The sequence below is a fragment of the Poecilia reticulata genome, linkage group LG7, assembly GCF_000633615.1.
Source record: "Poecilia reticulata strain Guanapo linkage group LG7, Guppy_female_1.0+MT, whole genome shotgun sequence".
Classification (NCBI taxonomy): domain Eukaryota; kingdom Metazoa; phylum Chordata; class Actinopteri; order Cyprinodontiformes; family Poeciliidae; genus Poecilia; species Poecilia reticulata.
This window is the reverse complement of record NC_024337.1, coordinates 21,037,159-21,056,558: the sequence shown is the minus strand read 5'-3', so window position 1 is coordinate 21,056,558 and position 19,400 is coordinate 21,037,159. Positions and strand designations below refer to the sequence as shown.

General features: G+C 34.4%; 2 protein-coding genes across 3 annotated transcripts; both read left to right on the top strand.

The window, feature by feature from the left end:
* The first annotated feature begins 4,112 nt into the window (after positions 1-4,112).
* LOC103467596 (cadherin-like protein 26) lies at positions 4,113-8,667 on the top strand. The gene is made up of 14 exons (XM_017305585.1): positions 4,113-4,178; positions 4,295-4,439; positions 4,551-4,726; positions 4,981-5,112; positions 5,201-5,383; positions 5,929-6,266; positions 6,365-6,507; positions 6,596-6,820; positions 6,902-7,138; positions 7,236-7,351; positions 7,455-7,535; positions 7,776-7,862; positions 7,989-8,069; positions 8,585-8,667. The coding sequence occupies exons 1-14, from the start codon at positions 4,140-4,142 to the stop codon at positions 8,642-8,644; spliced, it is 2,043 nt and encodes a 680-aa protein (XP_017161074.1). The 5' UTR covers positions 4,113-4,139; the 3' UTR covers positions 8,645-8,667.
* A 1,710-nt stretch (positions 8,668-10,377) lies between these two features.
* Positions 10,378-19,352, top strand: cdh26.1 (cadherin 26, tandem duplicate 1). 2 transcript variants are annotated; one of them, XM_008414132.2, is made up of 13 exons: positions 10,383-12,001; positions 14,886-14,948; positions 15,033-15,125; positions 15,247-15,393; positions 15,479-15,629; positions 15,991-16,154; positions 16,253-16,381; positions 16,460-16,645; positions 16,769-17,037; positions 17,486-17,631; positions 17,730-17,957; positions 18,223-18,438; positions 18,964-19,348. In XM_008414132.2, the coding sequence occupies exons 1-13, from the start codon at positions 11,822-11,824 to the stop codon at positions 19,206-19,208; spliced, it is 2,217 nt and encodes a 738-aa protein (XP_008412354.1). In that variant the 5' UTR covers positions 10,383-11,821; the 3' UTR covers positions 19,209-19,348. The 2 variants fall into 2 exon arrangements, with proteins under 2 accessions (XP_008412355.1, XP_008412354.1); XM_008414133.2 differs by lacking the exon at positions 16,253-16,381 and having other exon boundaries at positions 10,378-12,001; positions 18,964-19,352.
* Positions 19,353-19,400: the final 48 nt, after the last annotated feature.

Below are 19,400 nucleotides of genomic sequence, written 5' to 3'. Positions count from 1 at the left end.
CTCAGCAATGATGCAAATATCTGATTCTATCAGAAGTCTTTGTTTCACAATTAGGAAGTAGGTGACTGATGTTTTTGATTGCTGCTCCAAAGTTATTGAATGCTTTTGCTTACATCAAGTATGCTCATGCCTATGTTGATATATGGCCAAATGTCAGCTATAACTATTTTTACTAACTATTATAACTATTTTTTTTCAGGTTTTAATCTTTTTTTATCCATCCATCCATAATTTAACTCCTCTGTGTGAATTACTTTCATTTAAGATTCTGTTGTGCATTTATTGTTGTTTTTTACTCTATGTATATAAAGCCACAGCTTTATATACATGTATATAAAGCTACATATAGCTTTATATACATGCTATATGTAGCATGTATATGTAGCATGTGTATGTAAATATAAAAGTAATAAGGAGATATAAAAGTAATAAGGAGAAACTGTATTTGTTGAATTAAAAACAAATTATGAATTACTTATGAATTAATTATGAATTATGAATTTGTTGAATTAAAAACAAATTATGTGGCTAAATCAAAAATTTAGTTTACAGATTTCTTTGAAAAAGCATGACTAATCTAAATAGCAAAATTTAAAATGAGTTGACGATTGCAAAAAATGATTTTAATTCAAAGTGACATACTCTTTTCCTCAAAACCGGTTTGCTCTTTGTTTAACTGGGTGGTTGGCTTGTTTTATGTTTCCCAGGGAAGGTGTTGTCTTGTTACGCACAATCTTTTTCTTCAGAAATAATTTCATCACCGCTGCCAGTAACAGGTTACCAAAGAACTGTAGCACTGTGGGTAGCCTTTGATGACACTCTGTGTTTTGGTTTTCTGGGCAGGTATCGTCATGTGAAATAAGTGATTAAACTGGCTGACCTTTGATAAGAAAGTTAAATGCAAGATAATCAGTAATAGTGCAGTTTTTTATACAAGAATCTAGCCAGGGGTTTGCGATTCAATGACTTACATACAGTTATGGTTCTTTAAGATTTATAGAAAGTAAATGATTGCAGAAGATGGACATTCATACTGACAAGGTAGGTGATGGTGGCAAGGGCAGCTGTGGCTACTCTCCAGTAGCTTGCCACCATAAAATGCAAATGCAAATTGCTTTTTGGGCCCTCTGGACTTCAAAAAGCGCTACACACGTACAGGACATTTACCATTTATGCCATTTTTACTATTAAAATAAGAGTTGTACCTTTAAACTGTAACCAAAGTCAATGACTGAATACTGAGTTTCATTAAACAGTCAGGTGCCAAAGCAATCTACTTTTCTCAAAAGATATGGTGCTGCTTGCTGCCTTGATTGTTGTTGGTGCTGAAGTTCTTAACAGGAAGAGGAACCCATCAATTAAATTCTGCAGTGTATGGGGCTCAAAGCCTCATACACTGTAATCTTTTAACTACCTTTTAACAGTTCAATGCTAAGAAAACAAAAAAATGTCAAAAACTTTACTAATAAATGAACGTTTGTCTCCCCAGTCAAAATTAATAATGAACATGTAGAGCAGATCAAAATCTACAAATATATAACAGTTGAAATAGACAATAAACTGTGCTTAAATCATTGTGCATAAAATAAATGTAGGGAACAGCAACAGAGGGTGCACTTTCTCTGAAAACTAAAACTTTTGAGATTAGATAGCATTCTCTAAATATTTTTTTAAAAAGCTCTTTACAGAGTGCTTGACTGTTTGGGCTTAATTGTACTTTTGAGAAGATCACATTATTATTCCAACATTACATACATCTGTTCACCTCTTCATTGTTGCCAAGGGCAGCAACATACCTCCACCTGGCTGTCTGAGTCACAATCCCCACCCAGCAGTACTTCCTGTGAAACCACCATTTAATGATTGACAAGACATTTCCAAAGTAGGGTGCTGTTTTTTTTTTACTCCTAATACCTTTCTTCTCCATGTGAATAGATACTTATGTTATTAACTATCTCTAAAAGGTGTGCTGACCCAGGAAACTATTGTCACTATTAAATAAAACGGACAATACGTGATTTCCCTAACAACATTGTGTTAAAAGTTATATAAACCACATTAAAAATCTGCTTTTAAAATGGGACATTTAAAATAAAGCAAACTGTAATTTGTAATTTTTTTAATTATGATTAATAATAACCTAGACAGCAAAATGTATATGTTGCTGTCAAGACTTGTAGAATCACTTAAATTGAGTTAATCTTTTAAGGTGTATTCTGTCAGTGTGTCTGCATATCGTCATAAACATGTCATGGCATGTGTCAATACTGAAACATCTTTGAAAAGTTTGAAAATATTCAGTAATAATAAAATATACAAAATTTGAGTTTCAAATGCATCAGTGATACAAATTATTGACAATCATGACATGTTATAGCACATCTGTATCTTGTAGTGATACCAAAAGATGGCAATGAAGCACAATGATCTGATATGATCAGTCCGATTGTAACTGGTGGTCACAATCTGACCACCAGTTCCGTCCGACTGCCTGAAACTTGGTAAACATTCGAAATTCAATTGTCTTGTGCACCACTCCTAAAAGACCGAAATAACTGACAGTCAGATATCACAGCAATGACCCGATGATAGACGTGAGCTATCACATATTATCCATGCAGATAATTTACTGACCTCACCGTGATGAATGCTTGACACTCAAAGGGAAAGTGATGGTTTGACTTACTTTGTGAATATTTGTCCACAAATTATCTTACTATTTATGTGCAATCTGAGCATTAAAATGTCCCAAGTCACACGCAGTCTGGATGCAGCACAGTGAATTGTCACTCTTGTTTTGAATATACATAAAAAGCTTTAGAGCAGGAATCCACCTAAAGAGACATGCATAATTCCACAAAATCCCACGGTTTTCACATTTAGACTGAAATAGTACCTGTTTGTTACTAGTTTTTTTTAGCATGCAAGGCAACTGCAGTTTACCAATTTCTATTTAAAGGATATAAGCATAGCCTTTTTCAGTTTGTTTTACTTAATTTAACCTAAGTGTCTAAGAACTTTTATTAATTCCTGACTTCTTGTTTCACTGAGGCCTGAAACAGAGGCAACTTCCTTTTACCAACTCTTGGATAGGGGAAGAAAAGTGAGAATGCAGTCCTTCTACATCAAACTTGTACTCATTTTAGTCGATCTGTGTGGAAAAAAAGATGAGTGAACTAAATTACAATAACTTGCCCAATTCTACAGTAAGAACAACAGTTAACAAACTGGAACTGTGATAAGTAAGGCTGAACAACCTCTGGGAGATTACAAAATCCTGAAGGTTCACTGTTAGAGATCATCATAAAAGCGTGGTGTGTTGTGATTTTCATAACGCTCATTTATTTTCATAAAGTGAGTTTCAAAGACATTAAAGACACTAAAAAAGCAACATAATTTCTATGGAAAATAATGCCCTCATTGTTCTTCAGATTACGTACAACAAAAACACACACACACCCAGTTTCAAAGTTTTTTTCCACCTTATCTTAATCATCATTTTGCAATGTTCTAACAATCCCACCCACTCAACGTGTCATATTCTTAAAGCTCATATCAAGAACCGGCAACACTGTCGATGAACATATTCAATGACAGGCTGGTGTGTGCAGGACTGACAACACATTGTTTGAGTCTAATATGGAAATAAAAACATTCTGTCTTTTCTTTATTCTGGTAAGTGTGAAGGGCTTCTGTCTTTTGGTGTCACAAGTTTTCTTGTTAGCTAATTCTTTGCATTGCTTGATAATAATTTTACTGTTCTGTTAATTTGTCTGAAATTATTGCAATGTTTTACCGAAGTTACATAAGTTTATGCGATATGCACAGTGTCTTGGGATCCAGCTGTCAGCATCAGACATACTGCTGCGGCAAAAGAGGAACTGGGTAATAGAAACCTTTACTTTTGATGAAGGCTATAGTGGAGCTTATCCGTTGTATTTGGGCAGGGTGAGTATTGATAGAGATAGACATTTAAATGTCAAGATGGAGGATCACTGTAAAAACTGCTAATTGTGTTTCTTGCGATCCAGATTAATATTGCAACAGATATAAAACTTACTGAAATACATGGGCCAGGTGTTGACAAGGAGCCTCTGAATTTATTAAAAATTGACAACAAGACAGCAGAGATCTGGGTCATGCAGCCTGTGGACCGTGAGAAACATGATCAATTCAAGGTAATTAGGAAAAAACCACACATTTGAGAAATGTGTTGTTCAAAGTTTAACAGTACATATTTGTGTGTTTTAGTTATAAAAGTGCTTTTGACTATGAAATGTACTTTGTGTCTCAGCTGATATTTCAGGCATATAAAAAAGAAAAGGGTGATATAAATGTAGAAATGGGAATTAATGTTGATATTATTGATACGAATGACAACGAACCAAAATTTAACAATGACATGTATGAGGTCACCATAGAAGAGGCACCATCACAGGGTAAGATTCTCATTTTGTGGACTTTATTACATTACTGAAAGAAATGATATTTATTTTGTAATAGCTACCAACAGTGAAATATAACAGATCTCATCTTATGCTATTTGGCAGGCACTGAGTTGATCAATGTTACAGCAACAGATCGTGACAGTACCGAGAAGAACAGGAAATTTAGCTTCAGCATAGAGTCAGTGAGTCCAACTCCACAGAACTTTGAATTCGTCATAAATGAGGAGCCTGATTCTGGAAACGGGACCATTTCATTCAAAGGATGTCTGGACCACGAGGTGAGAGCAATCATAATACGACTGAGTTGTTACAGAACAGAATAAAGCTACAAACTGGCAGAATTAAATCAAAATCTTTCAATTGAACTTTCATGATTTTTAGGAGCATTTTTAAACGTTTGTTCAGTCGTGTAGTTGTTATAGTAAGTTAGATCACTATAATGCACATCCATTCAAACTTAAAACTGTTATGTTCTAAGACAAAAACCCTAAATCATCACACTTTAAAACTGAATTTTCTGTTTACTCTTTAGAAGGCGCAGAAATACACCCTTATTGTGAAAGCCACAGACCATGGACAACCGAAGCCACTCTCCAGTTCTACAACAGTGATAATCAATATAGAGGATGGAAACAGACATCGTCCAGTGTTCACAAAGCAAAAAGTGAGCATGTAAAAATTTCAACTACAAATTTAGTGGCAACATTTAAAACTATCTAATACACCGTATATGACATTGTTTTACTCCACAGGGCGAAGCAAGTGTGAAAGAAGGACTGCAAGGTGTTCTCATTTCACGTCTGCAAGTTACAGATGAAGACACCAGAGGCACAAAGGCTTGGAAAGCAAAATATAAAATCCAAGGGGATACAAACAACAACTTCAGAATTGATACTGATCCTGAGACAAACGAAGGTCTGCTCTATGTGCAAAAGGTAGCATGCAAAAGTTCCTTCACGCTTCTCATTCAGCGCGCATTCGAAAATATATACTTTGCTCAAGAAACTGGTGACTAATGCAGGGTGTACGCTGCCTGTTGCTTCTTGATTGATGATCAACATACAAAACAACAAAGACATGAGAAATACTTTCAAAGTCCATGAATGCTTATTTTATTTTGCGATTGGCTTTTTTTTTTCTAAAAGTTGCATTCTGCAGTTTTAACGTCTAAAAAAAAGGCTTTTCGTTATGCTAAAATTTTATGCATATATATATTATCCCATTTTGTTGGTGGGAATAACTGTTTTTTCTTAATAAAGAAACAAAATAAAATAGTTTATATTCATAAAAGCCAAATTTGAGTTTCATATTAATACAAAAGCAGATAAATGAAAGATGGACAATCTCAATCCACAGCCCAAAATAAGACAAATCAAAATGATCAAAACATTTTCACTGTTTTTTTTTTTATCCAAATGTTAGCACATTTTTACTAAGCTGTTGTCAAAAAATGACTTTTGAATACTTATTCCTTTTACAGATGCTCGACTATGAGGAAGATCCTTTGAAGAACATTATCATCTCTTCAGAGAATGAGATTCCCTACTTTACTTGCAAAGTCATAAACCGCAATACTGCTGGTCTTTGGGAAATTAAGACTGTCAATAATAGCACTTTCAGTGAGGCACAAGGTGTGACTGGAACAAAAGAAATGCATTTGTTCACCTATCACCTGACAGTGAACGTAGAAGATGTCAATGAGCCCCCTGTCTTTGATCCATCAAACAAAACGATAACCGCATATGAGGATGTTGCGTTGGGTTACTATTTGGAGGCACTAATTGCTAAAGACCCTGATAATGGTGCAAATCAAATCCGGTAAATAAAGATGCCATTACATGGCTGCTTTTGAAGAGTACAACATTGAAATTTTTAAGTCTAGCATAACCATAAAAAATCTATTCCATATGTTCCAGATACATGATTGGAGAAGATCCAGCTGGTTTTGTTACAGTGGACTCCAACTCAGGAAAAATAACCACATCAAAGTGTTTAGACCGAGAGTCACAGTTTGTTAAAGATGGACTGTATGTCATCAAAATATATGCCACTGACAATGGTATGACCAGAAGAATGATTAAAATACTTAATGTTAAGCCCTGCCGGCAATATTGACTAATAATGTAAAATGCATTTTTTTGTTCAAGGTGAAACGTCACAGACTGGCACAGCAACACTCAGCATCAAGATCATCGATGTAAACGACAATGCTCCATCCTTGGACAAAAGCATCATCGACATGTGCCAAACAGATAAAATCTCATCGGTCAGTGTCACAGCTTTAGATCCAGATGCAGAACCATACAGTGGGCCTTTCTCGTTCAAGCTTCTTGGAGATGTTAAGGACAAGTGGAGGATTGAACCTGAAAAGGGTGAGCTCTGCCCCAGAAACAAAACACCTTCAGATCAACAGAAATAAATAACCAGCTATGTTTTTTTATTATTATTTTTAGGCCATTCCTTCAAGCTTGTGAATGAACACAATGCTAAGATTATGATTTTGGGACAGCATGAATTGCAGCTAAAAGTGTCAGATCTTCAAGGAAAAACAGCTGTCCATAGCTTGTCAGTTAGTGTGTGCAAATGCTCCAAAACACCTAAGCCAGACTGCAGACTCCAGAAAGATACTGGATCCAGACTCGGACCAGGAGCTCTGGGAATTTTATTTTTAAGCATTATACTGCTCATAGGTACGACTAAATCTAAGTCATTAATGTCAACAGAATCCTAATAAACTGAAAACAATATGTGTATTTATATTTATGTTGCGTCTGATCTTCACACTAGGCTTTCTGCTTTTAACTTTTCTGATGTCATGTAAGCCTGAGAGGATAACATTACCAGATCACTCTTCAGGGTATCTAATGACTACTAACACAGAGGGACCTGGATCTGATTGCAAAGTAAACTTCCTAACTTGAAGTTATTCCTACTTGTTTGTTGAAATATGATTCACCTAAGAGTGACGATTTTACTGTAAAACTGAAAATATTGTATGTGTTTAAGTTGCCTTTAGAAAAACGGAGCCACATTGGTCGTGGACAACAGATGCAGACATCTCAAGGGAAGCCATTGATAGTGATGCCGGTAAGTGCTGCCAACTGTTTTAATGCTCTGTAACCTAATGCGTTATATTTTGATCACATATAGTAGAAAGGAAATTATATACATAATGGTAATGGTCACTTTTGCAAAGCATCTTCCTTTTTGTATTGCAATGGCATATTCTTGAAAGCATTATGATCAAATATAATTTTTTTAATGTTTTACTTGAGAAAATACATTTGAGTAAAATGCCATAAATCATTGGCCCCACAATGTTTTCAGGTATTAGTTGATGACAACTCACAAATGAGTCAGAACACGACAAGCTGCCAGCAAGAAACAATCCTTGAGATAAATTCTGCTCTGACGGTGAATACATTTTAATTATTATTGCTATTTCTGGTATGCGTTTTTGTTTTTAGAGTAATTCAAGCAAATATAATTTTGCTCACAATATTTTTTATGCTTTTTCTGTTTTTCTGTCTTATTGTCAAGACTGTGGATGAGCAATGGATGATTTCCCATGGCATGAAGAAGAGACATCAGCAACAAGAAATAAAGAAAGCAAACCAAACGGTGCAGTTGCATATACTTACACTGTAATACTTTACATAGTTAACTTACAGTGAAAATAAAAAGTGCTCAGACGCCTATTTAGGTGTATATTTCTTAGGGAAAAATATTAGAATCATCCTGTTTTAATAAATAAGCACACCTTTAAATTCTGCCTGAACTGATAGTATGGTGAATGGTTAATTTTTAATTTATTGAGATTATTATGGGATACAAATATATTCAATATGACTAATCTGAAAATAAAATATCCTTTCATAGAATTTGCATTAAATTAACTCATCTCTATCTTGTAACTAAAGCCATAGTTTTCAGAGTTTACAAAGGTTAAAACTGATCTTATTGTACAAAAATATCTGTCATGAGAAGGCTTTCATGGTGCCTCAAATTGAGTATACATAATTTCTCCAAATATATAAAATTACAGAGAAGATAAACTCTTCTAGTCTTGTGGAAGAATGTGTATAACAGGCAGGGTAATCACTGATAGAGTTGTTCCTTCTGCCTTTTATTTCTAGGTAAAACCGGGAGAAATTATAAACAGTCCAGAGTCCTTGTCAATTTCAGCCCAATTTTAGAGTCTGATGGAAGGCAGAAGAATTTATTCTTCAGAATCACAAAATACAAGCAAATATTAAAATATAAAATATTCAAATGACAGCAATAGAAAATCAAGTAAGCCAAAGCAGAGACACACATGCAACCAGTCTGAATCTGAAAAAGCATGCCATACAGTAGATCACTGCAATCTGAAAGACTGGGAGCATAAAGTGTGAAATGCTGAAAGATTTTTATTAAAGCAGACAAAAAAAAATCAAAAAGAGCTTCAACTGGAAATCAAATTGAACGTGTGAATACTTATGAAACCAAGTACCTTTCAAATCATGTACCTTTTGTCTTTTTTCCTAAAATATTGTGGGGTTTTTTAGTTAAATTGAATCTGAACAGTGCTGCAGTACATATTACATTTTTTAATTCAGCAAAAAATTGTCTTGCTTTGCTCAGAGAAAATCGCCATGTTACCAGAAGTCTGAAGATACTATTTTTAAATCCTCTGCATGTTAATATGAACAGAAACTTATTTCATGAGACATTCATTGTATTCTTTTTAACAACAAAAAAAAAAAAATCACTCAAATCCTCTACTTCTAATTTACAGGTTGGGATTCTACAAAGCCAACATGTTTTGGAAGATCTACAGTATAATCTAATAAAAAGAAAAGTACTCACTTTGGAGGAGTCGTGCAAGGAGTTGGGTGATTATGAACCTGTCATGTACGCTGATGAGGGAGACTCCGAACACAAGTTTGAACTTGATACTCTCTCTGACCCTGGAGTTTCCTTTGACCAAGACTTGGAACTGGATTACACGTTTTTACCTCTGGCCTCAATCTGTTCACCTGACATCGCTGCCTACTTCTGTAAAGAGCAGAGTTTGATACAGCAGGACATATTTATTTCATGAATCTAATGTTCAGTCTCTTTATTTTTGTAATGCAAGCAATCTTGAAATCAGCCATACTGTTAAGTTATTTAAAATAACCTAAAATGGTCTTTTAACAAAACTGAATCTGTAGAAGTGGACTTTTTGATGCAATTATGGCCTAAACATAGAGAGAGAGGATAAAGATTAACAGCATTAACAGCATCACCTATCTGAAAAGAAACTATTTGAAGGCAGCATTAAGAGATTGTCAGTATTTGTAAAGAAAGGCCAATAAAAACTGCACTGACTGATGCGTGTGATTGGTCTATTTAAAATCTGTACATATATGATTCCAATACTGTTTGATGGATGTGCTTGTGCTGCTTGTGGTTCATATTTGGACAGAAAAACAAACCTGCTGAGTGTTGTACTTGAGATTTTATTGTGTATTATTTATTGTAAAAACAGGGAATTGTAGAAATTTATGAAAATAAGTACATTTTCTGCTTATGGATTTTTGGGGTAGTTTATTGTTTTGGGCTGTTATGCAGTTTATATACGTGTTTTACTTCTCTGTGTTTATAGTTAATAATAAAAAAAAAATCAAAGAATTGAAATACACAACTTTACACTAAACAATAAACATAGCAAATCTTTTTCAACTAATAATGTCAGAAGTGACCCTGAGACTCCAGAGTCTGAGATCTGAAACTAAAAGAAATGACACATAAATGTCAAAGGGCAGTCTGAAACAATTAAACTTTTTCTGAGATTGGTAAAATATGTAAACATGAAGAGATACGTTTCCATCATTTATTTTTTTTCATACAACTCACATTCCCAAAAAATTACAATATTACAAACAACCAATACCAGCAATTATGTTATTTTCTAAATGCGATTGTACTCTTCTGACTCACGATTTTCCACCCCTCATTTTAATCCCTCATTATTATTAGTGAGCCTCAATTTTTCACCACCAAATAAGGAGAAATGCACTGAAAAACACTTCTGTGGTGCTTTCTAGCCTCTAGCTGATCATAAATAACATTATGCCACGTAGTAGTTCTGCACACTGTACAGCACCTGATCTTGAGCAATACTTTGAGGAGTGCATTGACTGCCTGAAGCCAGAGTTTCTGAAGTTATGATCCCTTTTATTTTCTTACCTGGAGATTATTTTCACCCAGGCATGCCAATGCAAAACTAAGAATTTGCTGATTGTTGACAGGATTTCTATGAAAGCGCTATCTAAGCCAAATTACTCTCATTCAAAAACAGTTGATATTTGTATTGTTGCATGGTATGGGATTACAGCAGTTTAACAACAGGGAGACTAGGAACAGTATTTTTAACAAGAAAAGTTGTTTTTATTGAAGGTAAGGTTTGGATTTCGCCTGTACCAACGAGCAAACATTTCAAACTTAAAATATTTTAAAAGCATTTTGTGTACTAGACAAGATAAATTACCCCCAAAAAGGTAGAAAAGGGAGAGTCATTTTAAAACATAAACTAAAAACTGTATTAAGACAAAGCGAATGTGACATAAACTGACAAGAAAAACGCACACCAGCAAACGCAGAAGAGTTTTTGGAGAAATTGCAATGATTTAGAAAAAGCTTAATTATTATCAAACGATGTTTTTGGTTTTGTGGAGCTTAAGCAAAACGATCATCATTGTTACAAGAAATTAAATAAAATCAAACGACATTTACAGTGTGTCTGTGTTTTCACATAAATTAACTTCACAAAGTCTGGGACCAATGACGGCTGAACAATTGCCAAAATCTAAAGACATATAGCATACACTTCGAAAACAGGTCCGGTTGAGAACAATGTGGCTGCGTGAGAAAAGCCATGAGCATAAAAACCATAAACTTCCCTGGAGCTTAACTGAGAGGTAGGCGTACTCTAGATTATTATTATTATGTTCAGTTGCTTTAGGACAACTCCCAGGTTAATTTAAAGTGAAAATGAATGATAACCCAACATGAACAGCATACAAACAAACCTGTTTCTGTATCTGTCTGAACTTCCTTGACTTGAATTTATGTTTCTAACATAAATGCACTATCATACGTTTGTGATTACCAGTTCAGAACATCATAAGTAGCAGAAATTCTCCACATTCGATACAGAATCTGAGAAGTATTGTTTTAAAAATACAGACAATCAATATACAGGTATATGGCCTTAACAGATTTTAGGAAACAAGCCCAGATTACTGAAAATGCAAAAATATAGATAAAGATTTCTCATAACAAACCATTAACTATTCAAATGAGATAATCTAGCAGGAAGAATCCCCTTTCTACTATGCCAACTGGAAATGTTTCATACCAAACTAAGATGTTTTTGTGGTTTCTTACCGAGTCACTGCAAAGATCCAAACTTTGTGGGTTGGACCACAAAGCACTATATATCAAGTAGCCTCTGCAACAGACACTCCCATCAGAGAGGAAAGGAATTAGCGAGAAGCATGATGAGGAGCCTTTCCCCGCTTCTGTTGGTAAGCATTACATTTTTTTAATATCTATTCTTATGTACTGATTAAACAAGAATGATCTAAATAACATATTAAGTTTTCTTGTCAGATCTAGGTGTGTTTAAGTTTTACACACTTAGAACCTTAGTTTTCCACACTTTTGCTTTGTCGCAGGGTAATAAACACTGAGTATGTTAAAATTTTATCATAAATTTTAATATTTCTGTTACCACATTAGTTGAAACTTTTAAATCTTACATAGATTTAAAAGGAATAAATCAAAGTATCCTTCTTCAGTTTCAGTTCCTTTTTATATTCCAGGGAAGCTTTGTTTGCTGATGTCACTTTACTATCAAAGGAAACTGGCTTTTGTTACGCATAGAAAACCTCAATTATAAAGGCATTTCAGAATGCATACCCACACAACTGGTCCCCGGATTGTCATCACGCAGACAAGGAAACGTGTTTGATGAGTTTGGTTTTAATGCTTTGAATATTGTTTTGTAAGTCTGGCCTGTCTCATACAGAAATCTAAAGTGACAAAAACTCTGCTTTTAAGTTTCCTTTAATGGTTTATTCTAGGTGTCAGTAGTGTGAGGACACTAATAACTACAGCCGGTGAAGCACTTTTGACAACTGCTGCCTTTGTCCCTCTACGCTTCTCTGAAGTTTTAGCATGTTTGGGTTTGTGGAACCAGAAAAAATATATAATTTCTGTTAAGACTGCTAAAACAAAAAAATTCAAATAATGTTTTGAAAACTCATTTTCTTGGAGAAATATATGGAAAACATGATTATAACTGAGCCTGGAGAAAGTGTAGATCAGGGCAGTGAGGAGAGTCTGTGGTATGGAGAGAGTCCGCAGAGCTACGGTGCACAGCTGTATTTCAAGTAGAAATGGCAGAGGAACTAAAAACCTATTTAATGGAACAGTAAGTTATACACATACACAAAAAAAAAGTTCTGTGATCAAGAAGATTTCAACCAAATATCCTTGTAAATAAAACAATTTGTAGTAAAATCTACTTATTATGTTAATTTGTCTCTTTAAATTCCCCGGAGGTGCGACTGTGTCTGTCTGTGTTTTGTCTCGTAATGAACTGGCGACATGTACAGGTGCACCCGGCCTGCCTCTCTCTCACCCAATAACCGCTGGCGATAAGCACCATTAATAAAGTCTTATCAATTGACTGAACCATTTACAACAGTTGTATAACATTGAATGAAATTATTTTTAAGATTAATTTGTAAAAATTTAAAGGATTTTATTATAAATATTTCTTTTATATTTTCTCAAAAATAAACATTAAAAAAAAACCTAATTATTAATATTGGCTTTAATTCTTGTTTTAATTTTATGGAGACGATTTGGGGTGTTCTTTTTACAGTGTGTCTGTGTTTTCACATAAATTAACTCACAATGACTTAATACCAGAGCGTAAGCATGCTAATATATATAATTTATCTTCACAGAATCTTAATAGATTTTACTAAGACCAAGACTGTAATGATAATTATAATAAAGAGCGATTAGACACTACAACAATCTCATTGTGGAGAAGAATGTACTAGTCCCCAGAATGAGGCTTCTCTTGCCATTTTTTGTTCTTGTATTTTTTCCACACCTATTGTGAATTTTATGAAACAAAAAAGAAATACTATCTGTCTCTCTCTCCTGCTCTCTCTCTCTCTCTCTCTCTCTCTCTCTCTCTCTCTCTCTCTCTCTCTCTCTCACACATGGCTAAACTCAATTCAAACCTTTGTCCTGAACTTAACCCCTAACTCAAAAACATTACTTGTTCTTATGGGGACCAGGCTTTGGGTCCCATGATGTGGTAGTTGTTGAAAAAAATAGCTTTTGCAATGTTCCAAATAAATTTGCGTGTGAGTGGTTGAGTAGTTGTTTTATAATCTTTCTTTCTTGTTTTTTTTATTATTATTATTTGCAAGGGGACAAAAGTTAAGTATAACCAAATACAGAATACTAACACTTCCCCAGATGGGCATCTAGCAAAATAAAAAAGTTAAAAGACAATAAAACAACATAGCAATTTAAAATCTTAAGGTGTATGTTAGATTCCAGCTCCTTCTTTTCACATGCCTCTGGGCAAGGCCCTGAACACTGAGTTGCCTACATGTCTGCACATTATTGTGTAAGCACAGACAAGTTTATGGGTAGGAATGTTTGAATATAATTATAGGGTAACACTTTTTTTGAAGGGAGGTGAATAAGACTGACATAACACCTGTCATGAACATGAATAAGCCATGAATATTCATGACTATTGTCATAAAGCATCATTCGGTAAATTATGACACTTTTAATACAAAGTTGACATTATTCAAAATGTCTTTGTTATGACAACTTGACATTAACCAAGAAATCATTACTGTTATAAATTTGTTATAAAAGTATTACTGATTGCACTTTAAAAATTAGGTAACTTTAGGTTATTAAAGGTAAAGTTTAAACAGTAATGATTTATTGGTTAATGTCAAGTTGTCATAACAAAGACATTTTGAATAATGTCAACTTTGTATTAAAAGTGTCATAATTTACCGAATGACGCTTTATGACAACAGTCATAAATATTCATGAAGGCTTATTCATGTTCATGACAGGAGTTATGTCATGTTTATGACAGTCTTATTCACCCCCCCCTCCAAATAAAGTGTTACCAATTATGGTATACAGTGCGAGTAGCATGACTGGAAAGGTGCCACATATAATCATGCCATTTACCATTTTCAAATGCAAATATTGACAATAACGCACTGAGAAAATGTAACAATTTGTAATGAACAGTAGGAAGTATAAGCCAAAAACTTAAGTGAATAAAAGAAAAAGAAAATAACAATTAATGTTTGTAAGTTAATCACGTTCCTTTTCTGTGTTTTCTATCCATAGGTTGCATTAACTGTCTTTGGAGGAAGTACTGAGGGCAGTGAGCGCCATAAACAAGCTAAACAGGTAAATAGTGAAAATTTGGGAGGAAATGTCTACAATGTTTTCCTCAAAAAATAAATGAATGTAATTGCATTTTGGCTTCTTTAGGAATCATTGTCACGTTCCAAAAGAAGATGGGTCCTGTCTACCATAGAACTAGAAGAGGAAATGGACGTTAAATACCCGTACAAAATTTCTACGGTAAAACACAGATTCTTTTTATATATATTGGAAATACAATAATCTGTCGGCTCAATGCCTAATCAAGGTTATTGATGCAAAAACCTGCCACTGATAGTTGGATTATTTGTTTCTCTTCTAGATGCACAATCTTAAGACAGTAGAGCAAGAATACGAGTTTGAAATAAAAGGAGACGGTGTGAACGAAGGACTGTTCAGCATTAATAAAACAAGTGGAGAAGTCTACGTACATAGGCGCCTCGACAGGGAAAAGAAGAGCTCCTATCAYGTGAGGGACAATCCAACACTATTAATACCTGCTATGATACGTAGTCATTACAAACTGTGTCATCTGAATAAAATATAATCAACAGATCACATTTGATATCCTGGACAAAAGAACAAGGGAAAGAATTGACAGAGATCTATCTTTTGATGTGGATGTAAAAGACATAAACGACAACGTACCGCAGTTCCCTAAAGACTTTCAGAAAAGTTACGATGTGAAGGAAAATACGAAAGAAGGTAAGTTCAGAAACCTGCAAATATGTCAAAAGGTTGCTGGTTTTCTAAATTATGAAACTTTTATTAAAAAAAAAGTTTTTATAAAAACTTTCTGGTTGTAGATTTGAAAAAGAAATATTGACAATTAAGACTTTAATTTCTTGTTTAATGTTAGTCAAGTTTAAGGATAACATTTTCATATCTAGGCAACAAAATATTTTTGGCACATGTCGATATACTTATGCTTACACGTACTTTCTGTGGAGTAATGTGAATTTTACGGTTTTTTCACAAATGCAATGCATACATTATATATTATTTATGTAGGCAATAAATAATGACTGAACAGCTACTTTCATGATTTTCTTTCTTTGTCGTCCAGTGCCAGTGTCCATTAACGTTGCAGACGAGGATCAGCCAGGCACAATCAACTCAWCAGTCGTGGTCACTGTGGCTAAACAAAGCCCAGCTGAACCAAAGATTGGAGTAAAGAAAMWTAMTGACAGAGTACATCAACTCGTAACTGAAGGATGCTTTGACTATGATGTAGGTCTTAATTTATTAAAGTAATGTCGTTTTTGGAMATTCATGCACTCTGTGCAGTTTTTTGGTAAAGCTAAAATATGTCTAACTATATTTTTCAGAAAGAAAAACAGTACTCAATTGTTATTATTGCATCAGATCTTGGAAAGYCGCCCCTTTCCAGTACTGTGACTGTTACACTCAATGTTATTGACACAAACACTCATCCACCACAGTTTAAGAAGAGACAGGCAAGAATTACTTATATTAATTTTTTTTTTTCCTAATTTGTAAATTCCACTAAATTTATTATTTCTTTGTGTTTTTAGTATGAAGCTGAGGCTGTGGAAATGCAAACCCCTGATGATATTTTAAGAGTTGCAGTAGAGGACAAGGACACTCCCAACACTGACGGCTGGCGAGCCAAGTACTACTTTATCAGTGGCAATGAAGATGGAATCTACAAAATTACCACTGACCCTAAAACAAATGAAGGGATCATTGGTGTTGTCAAGGTAACTGTTTTACCACACCTTACAGAAAATGTTCATTCATAATGGACTAAACTATGAGTTCACCAATTATTATCATAAGTATTATGAAGAGTTACTGAACATCTACACCTGTGTCTTCTTCAGGCGAAGAATTTTGACATAACCACCTTGGTAAAACTGCAAATCGGAGTTGAGAATGTTGAAGCTTTAACAGTCTGTAAAGATGGAAAATTAATTAAAGATTTAAGAAGCCTTCCACCAAAAGATTCTGTCAGCATCACAGTGAAAATGGTTGACACTAATGACCCTCCGGTGTTTGAAAACTTGACAGCTGAGGTATACCAGACAGAGGAATCAGAGAAAGGACAGGTGCTGTATACTCCTAAGGTTAACGATGACTCCCCTAACATCAGGTATGTTCTCAATGAAACCTCATTTATGTCCAGCATTATTTGCTTCTTTGACCGGCATTAAAATTATTTGTAAAGTCAATTAATAATAGCAAACTTACTGCCTCACAACTGATCATCACCTAATATGTACATTTGTGCAAGATGTGATAATATGCATGTTTTAGGAAGAGAAAAAATGAAAGCAAACAAAAAAATACGATTTAAGTACTGTACCTCATTTAAGATATGCATATTATGTCATAATCATTCTTCTATGGGTTCTGGCTGGTGTGGTTGCAGTGTGGGGGTTTAGGGTGCCTGTTTTATAATTATACGACAAGAATTCAGGCATGTAGACTACAGTCATTTATATTTTACTAATAAGGTTTTGTGGTTGAACACTGATACAGATTGTTTATTTTTCTCCTGGCAATAAAATTGACCTACTGTTTGATTTCTTTTTGTCCAGGTTTGAAAAGTTAGAAGACCCTGCTAATTGGGTGACTATTGATGAAAAAACAGGAACAATCACAACAATTGAGAAGATGGATAGAGAATCACCCCATGTGGATCAGAACAGTACTTACAGAATTGTTGTTGCTGCCATAGATGATGGTATGACATTTCTAAACACTCTTAAGCTACAATCAAAAGGCACAATTTATTAACTAAATAACTGAACTGAAAAAATTGCCTTTCCTGTGGTTTTCAAGGTTCACCTCCAGCCACAAGTACATGCACAGTCACCTTCCACCTCAGGGATGTCAATGATAACGCTCCTATGCTGCTCAACAAGACTTTTGTTTTGTGTTCAAACCATGCTGACAAGGTCATAGTGCATGCTAAAGATGCCGATGCTGAACCATACGGTGGCCCCTTCAGTTTCTCCTTTGCAGATGGTAAAACTGTGAACGAACGCTGGAAAATAGATCCTACCTACGGTTAGTTCACACTTTGGCCTCACTACCAAAATTACCAAAGCATATACACATAGTTTAGTCATAAACATTTACCTTTATGTAATAATAATAATAATAATAATAATAATAGTACATTTCATTTGTATAGCAAATTTCTAAAAATGCAAAGATACTTTACAGGAATCAAGCAAAATTACAAACGGAGCCCTTGAGTACAGCAAACACAATCATAAAAGGAAGTATGTATTCGTATATTTTACAAATGTATTTTATTTTGTATAAACAGGTGAAGAGGTTGGCATTGTTTTGCTGAAGAAATCTGACTACGGTAAATACTCTGTGACAATACGGATTCAGGACAAACAGAGTCAAGCTAAGGAGGAGCAATTAGACATTGAGGTGTGCCAGTGTGACGAAAGCAGTGTTTGCCCAAAGATCTTGTCAGTTGGCCTTGGTGACCCAGTCATAGGAATAATTTGTGCAGGACTGCTTTCACTTCTATGTGAGTATATTATAAACAATTACCAAAATTATAAAAGTTAATATACTATGTGTGTGTAAGATTTTAACTTTTTGAAAATATGACATTTGCGTTTACATTAGCTATAGGACATCAGTATAACTTCAGAGTCATTTGCTAAGAAAATAACAAATACCTCCAAGAAATGGAGCACTGTGGAAGCTCAAATGAATGTGAAAAGCTTCTCCTACCTCTGAAATGTTTCTTCCTTTATAGAATTTCCAGCTAGAAGACACTTTTCTCAAAACTTAAAACATAGCACCACTAAGATGCAAGTTTGACCATTTTAATGAATGAGTGCTTGTCCTCATTCATTAAAATGGCTATGTCACTGTTGATATATTGAATCTGCTGAAATAAATTAACTGAATTATTATTCACATTTACATCCATTTAACCTTATGTTAACAGGCAATTTGAAACTCGTGAGATATATATTTAGGATTAGCTTTAAAAGTAAATAAAATTTGTAAACTTGGTGCTCAAGCTATTTTAATGTGTCCACAGTGTTGCTCCTTCTTTTGAATTGCAATCAACAAAAAAATACATTCCGTGTAAACAGTGAAGAATACATTCAGACACTGATAAAGTACAATGAAGAAGGACCGGGCACTGATTGCAAGGTAAGTTGTGGAGTGACTGTGCTGACTACTGAGAGACCGCCAATATCAGATCTCTGGACTGTCCTCGTCAAATGTTTAACATTTGACATTTTAGCATCAAAAACTCTTAAAATATATGCACGTAAATAAACTGGATTGACATAAATTGGGTTCATTATACATTTCAAGTCAATTTAAGTGTTGCAATGTGTAATACTATGTCAATAACAACATGTATATCTTTTTCAATTTAGTCCAAAATTAGCTTAGCTACTTAGCTGGAAATGTCATCTAAATGTGAGTTTAACCCTTTACAGTCTGATAAAGAGGACCATTGTCTTA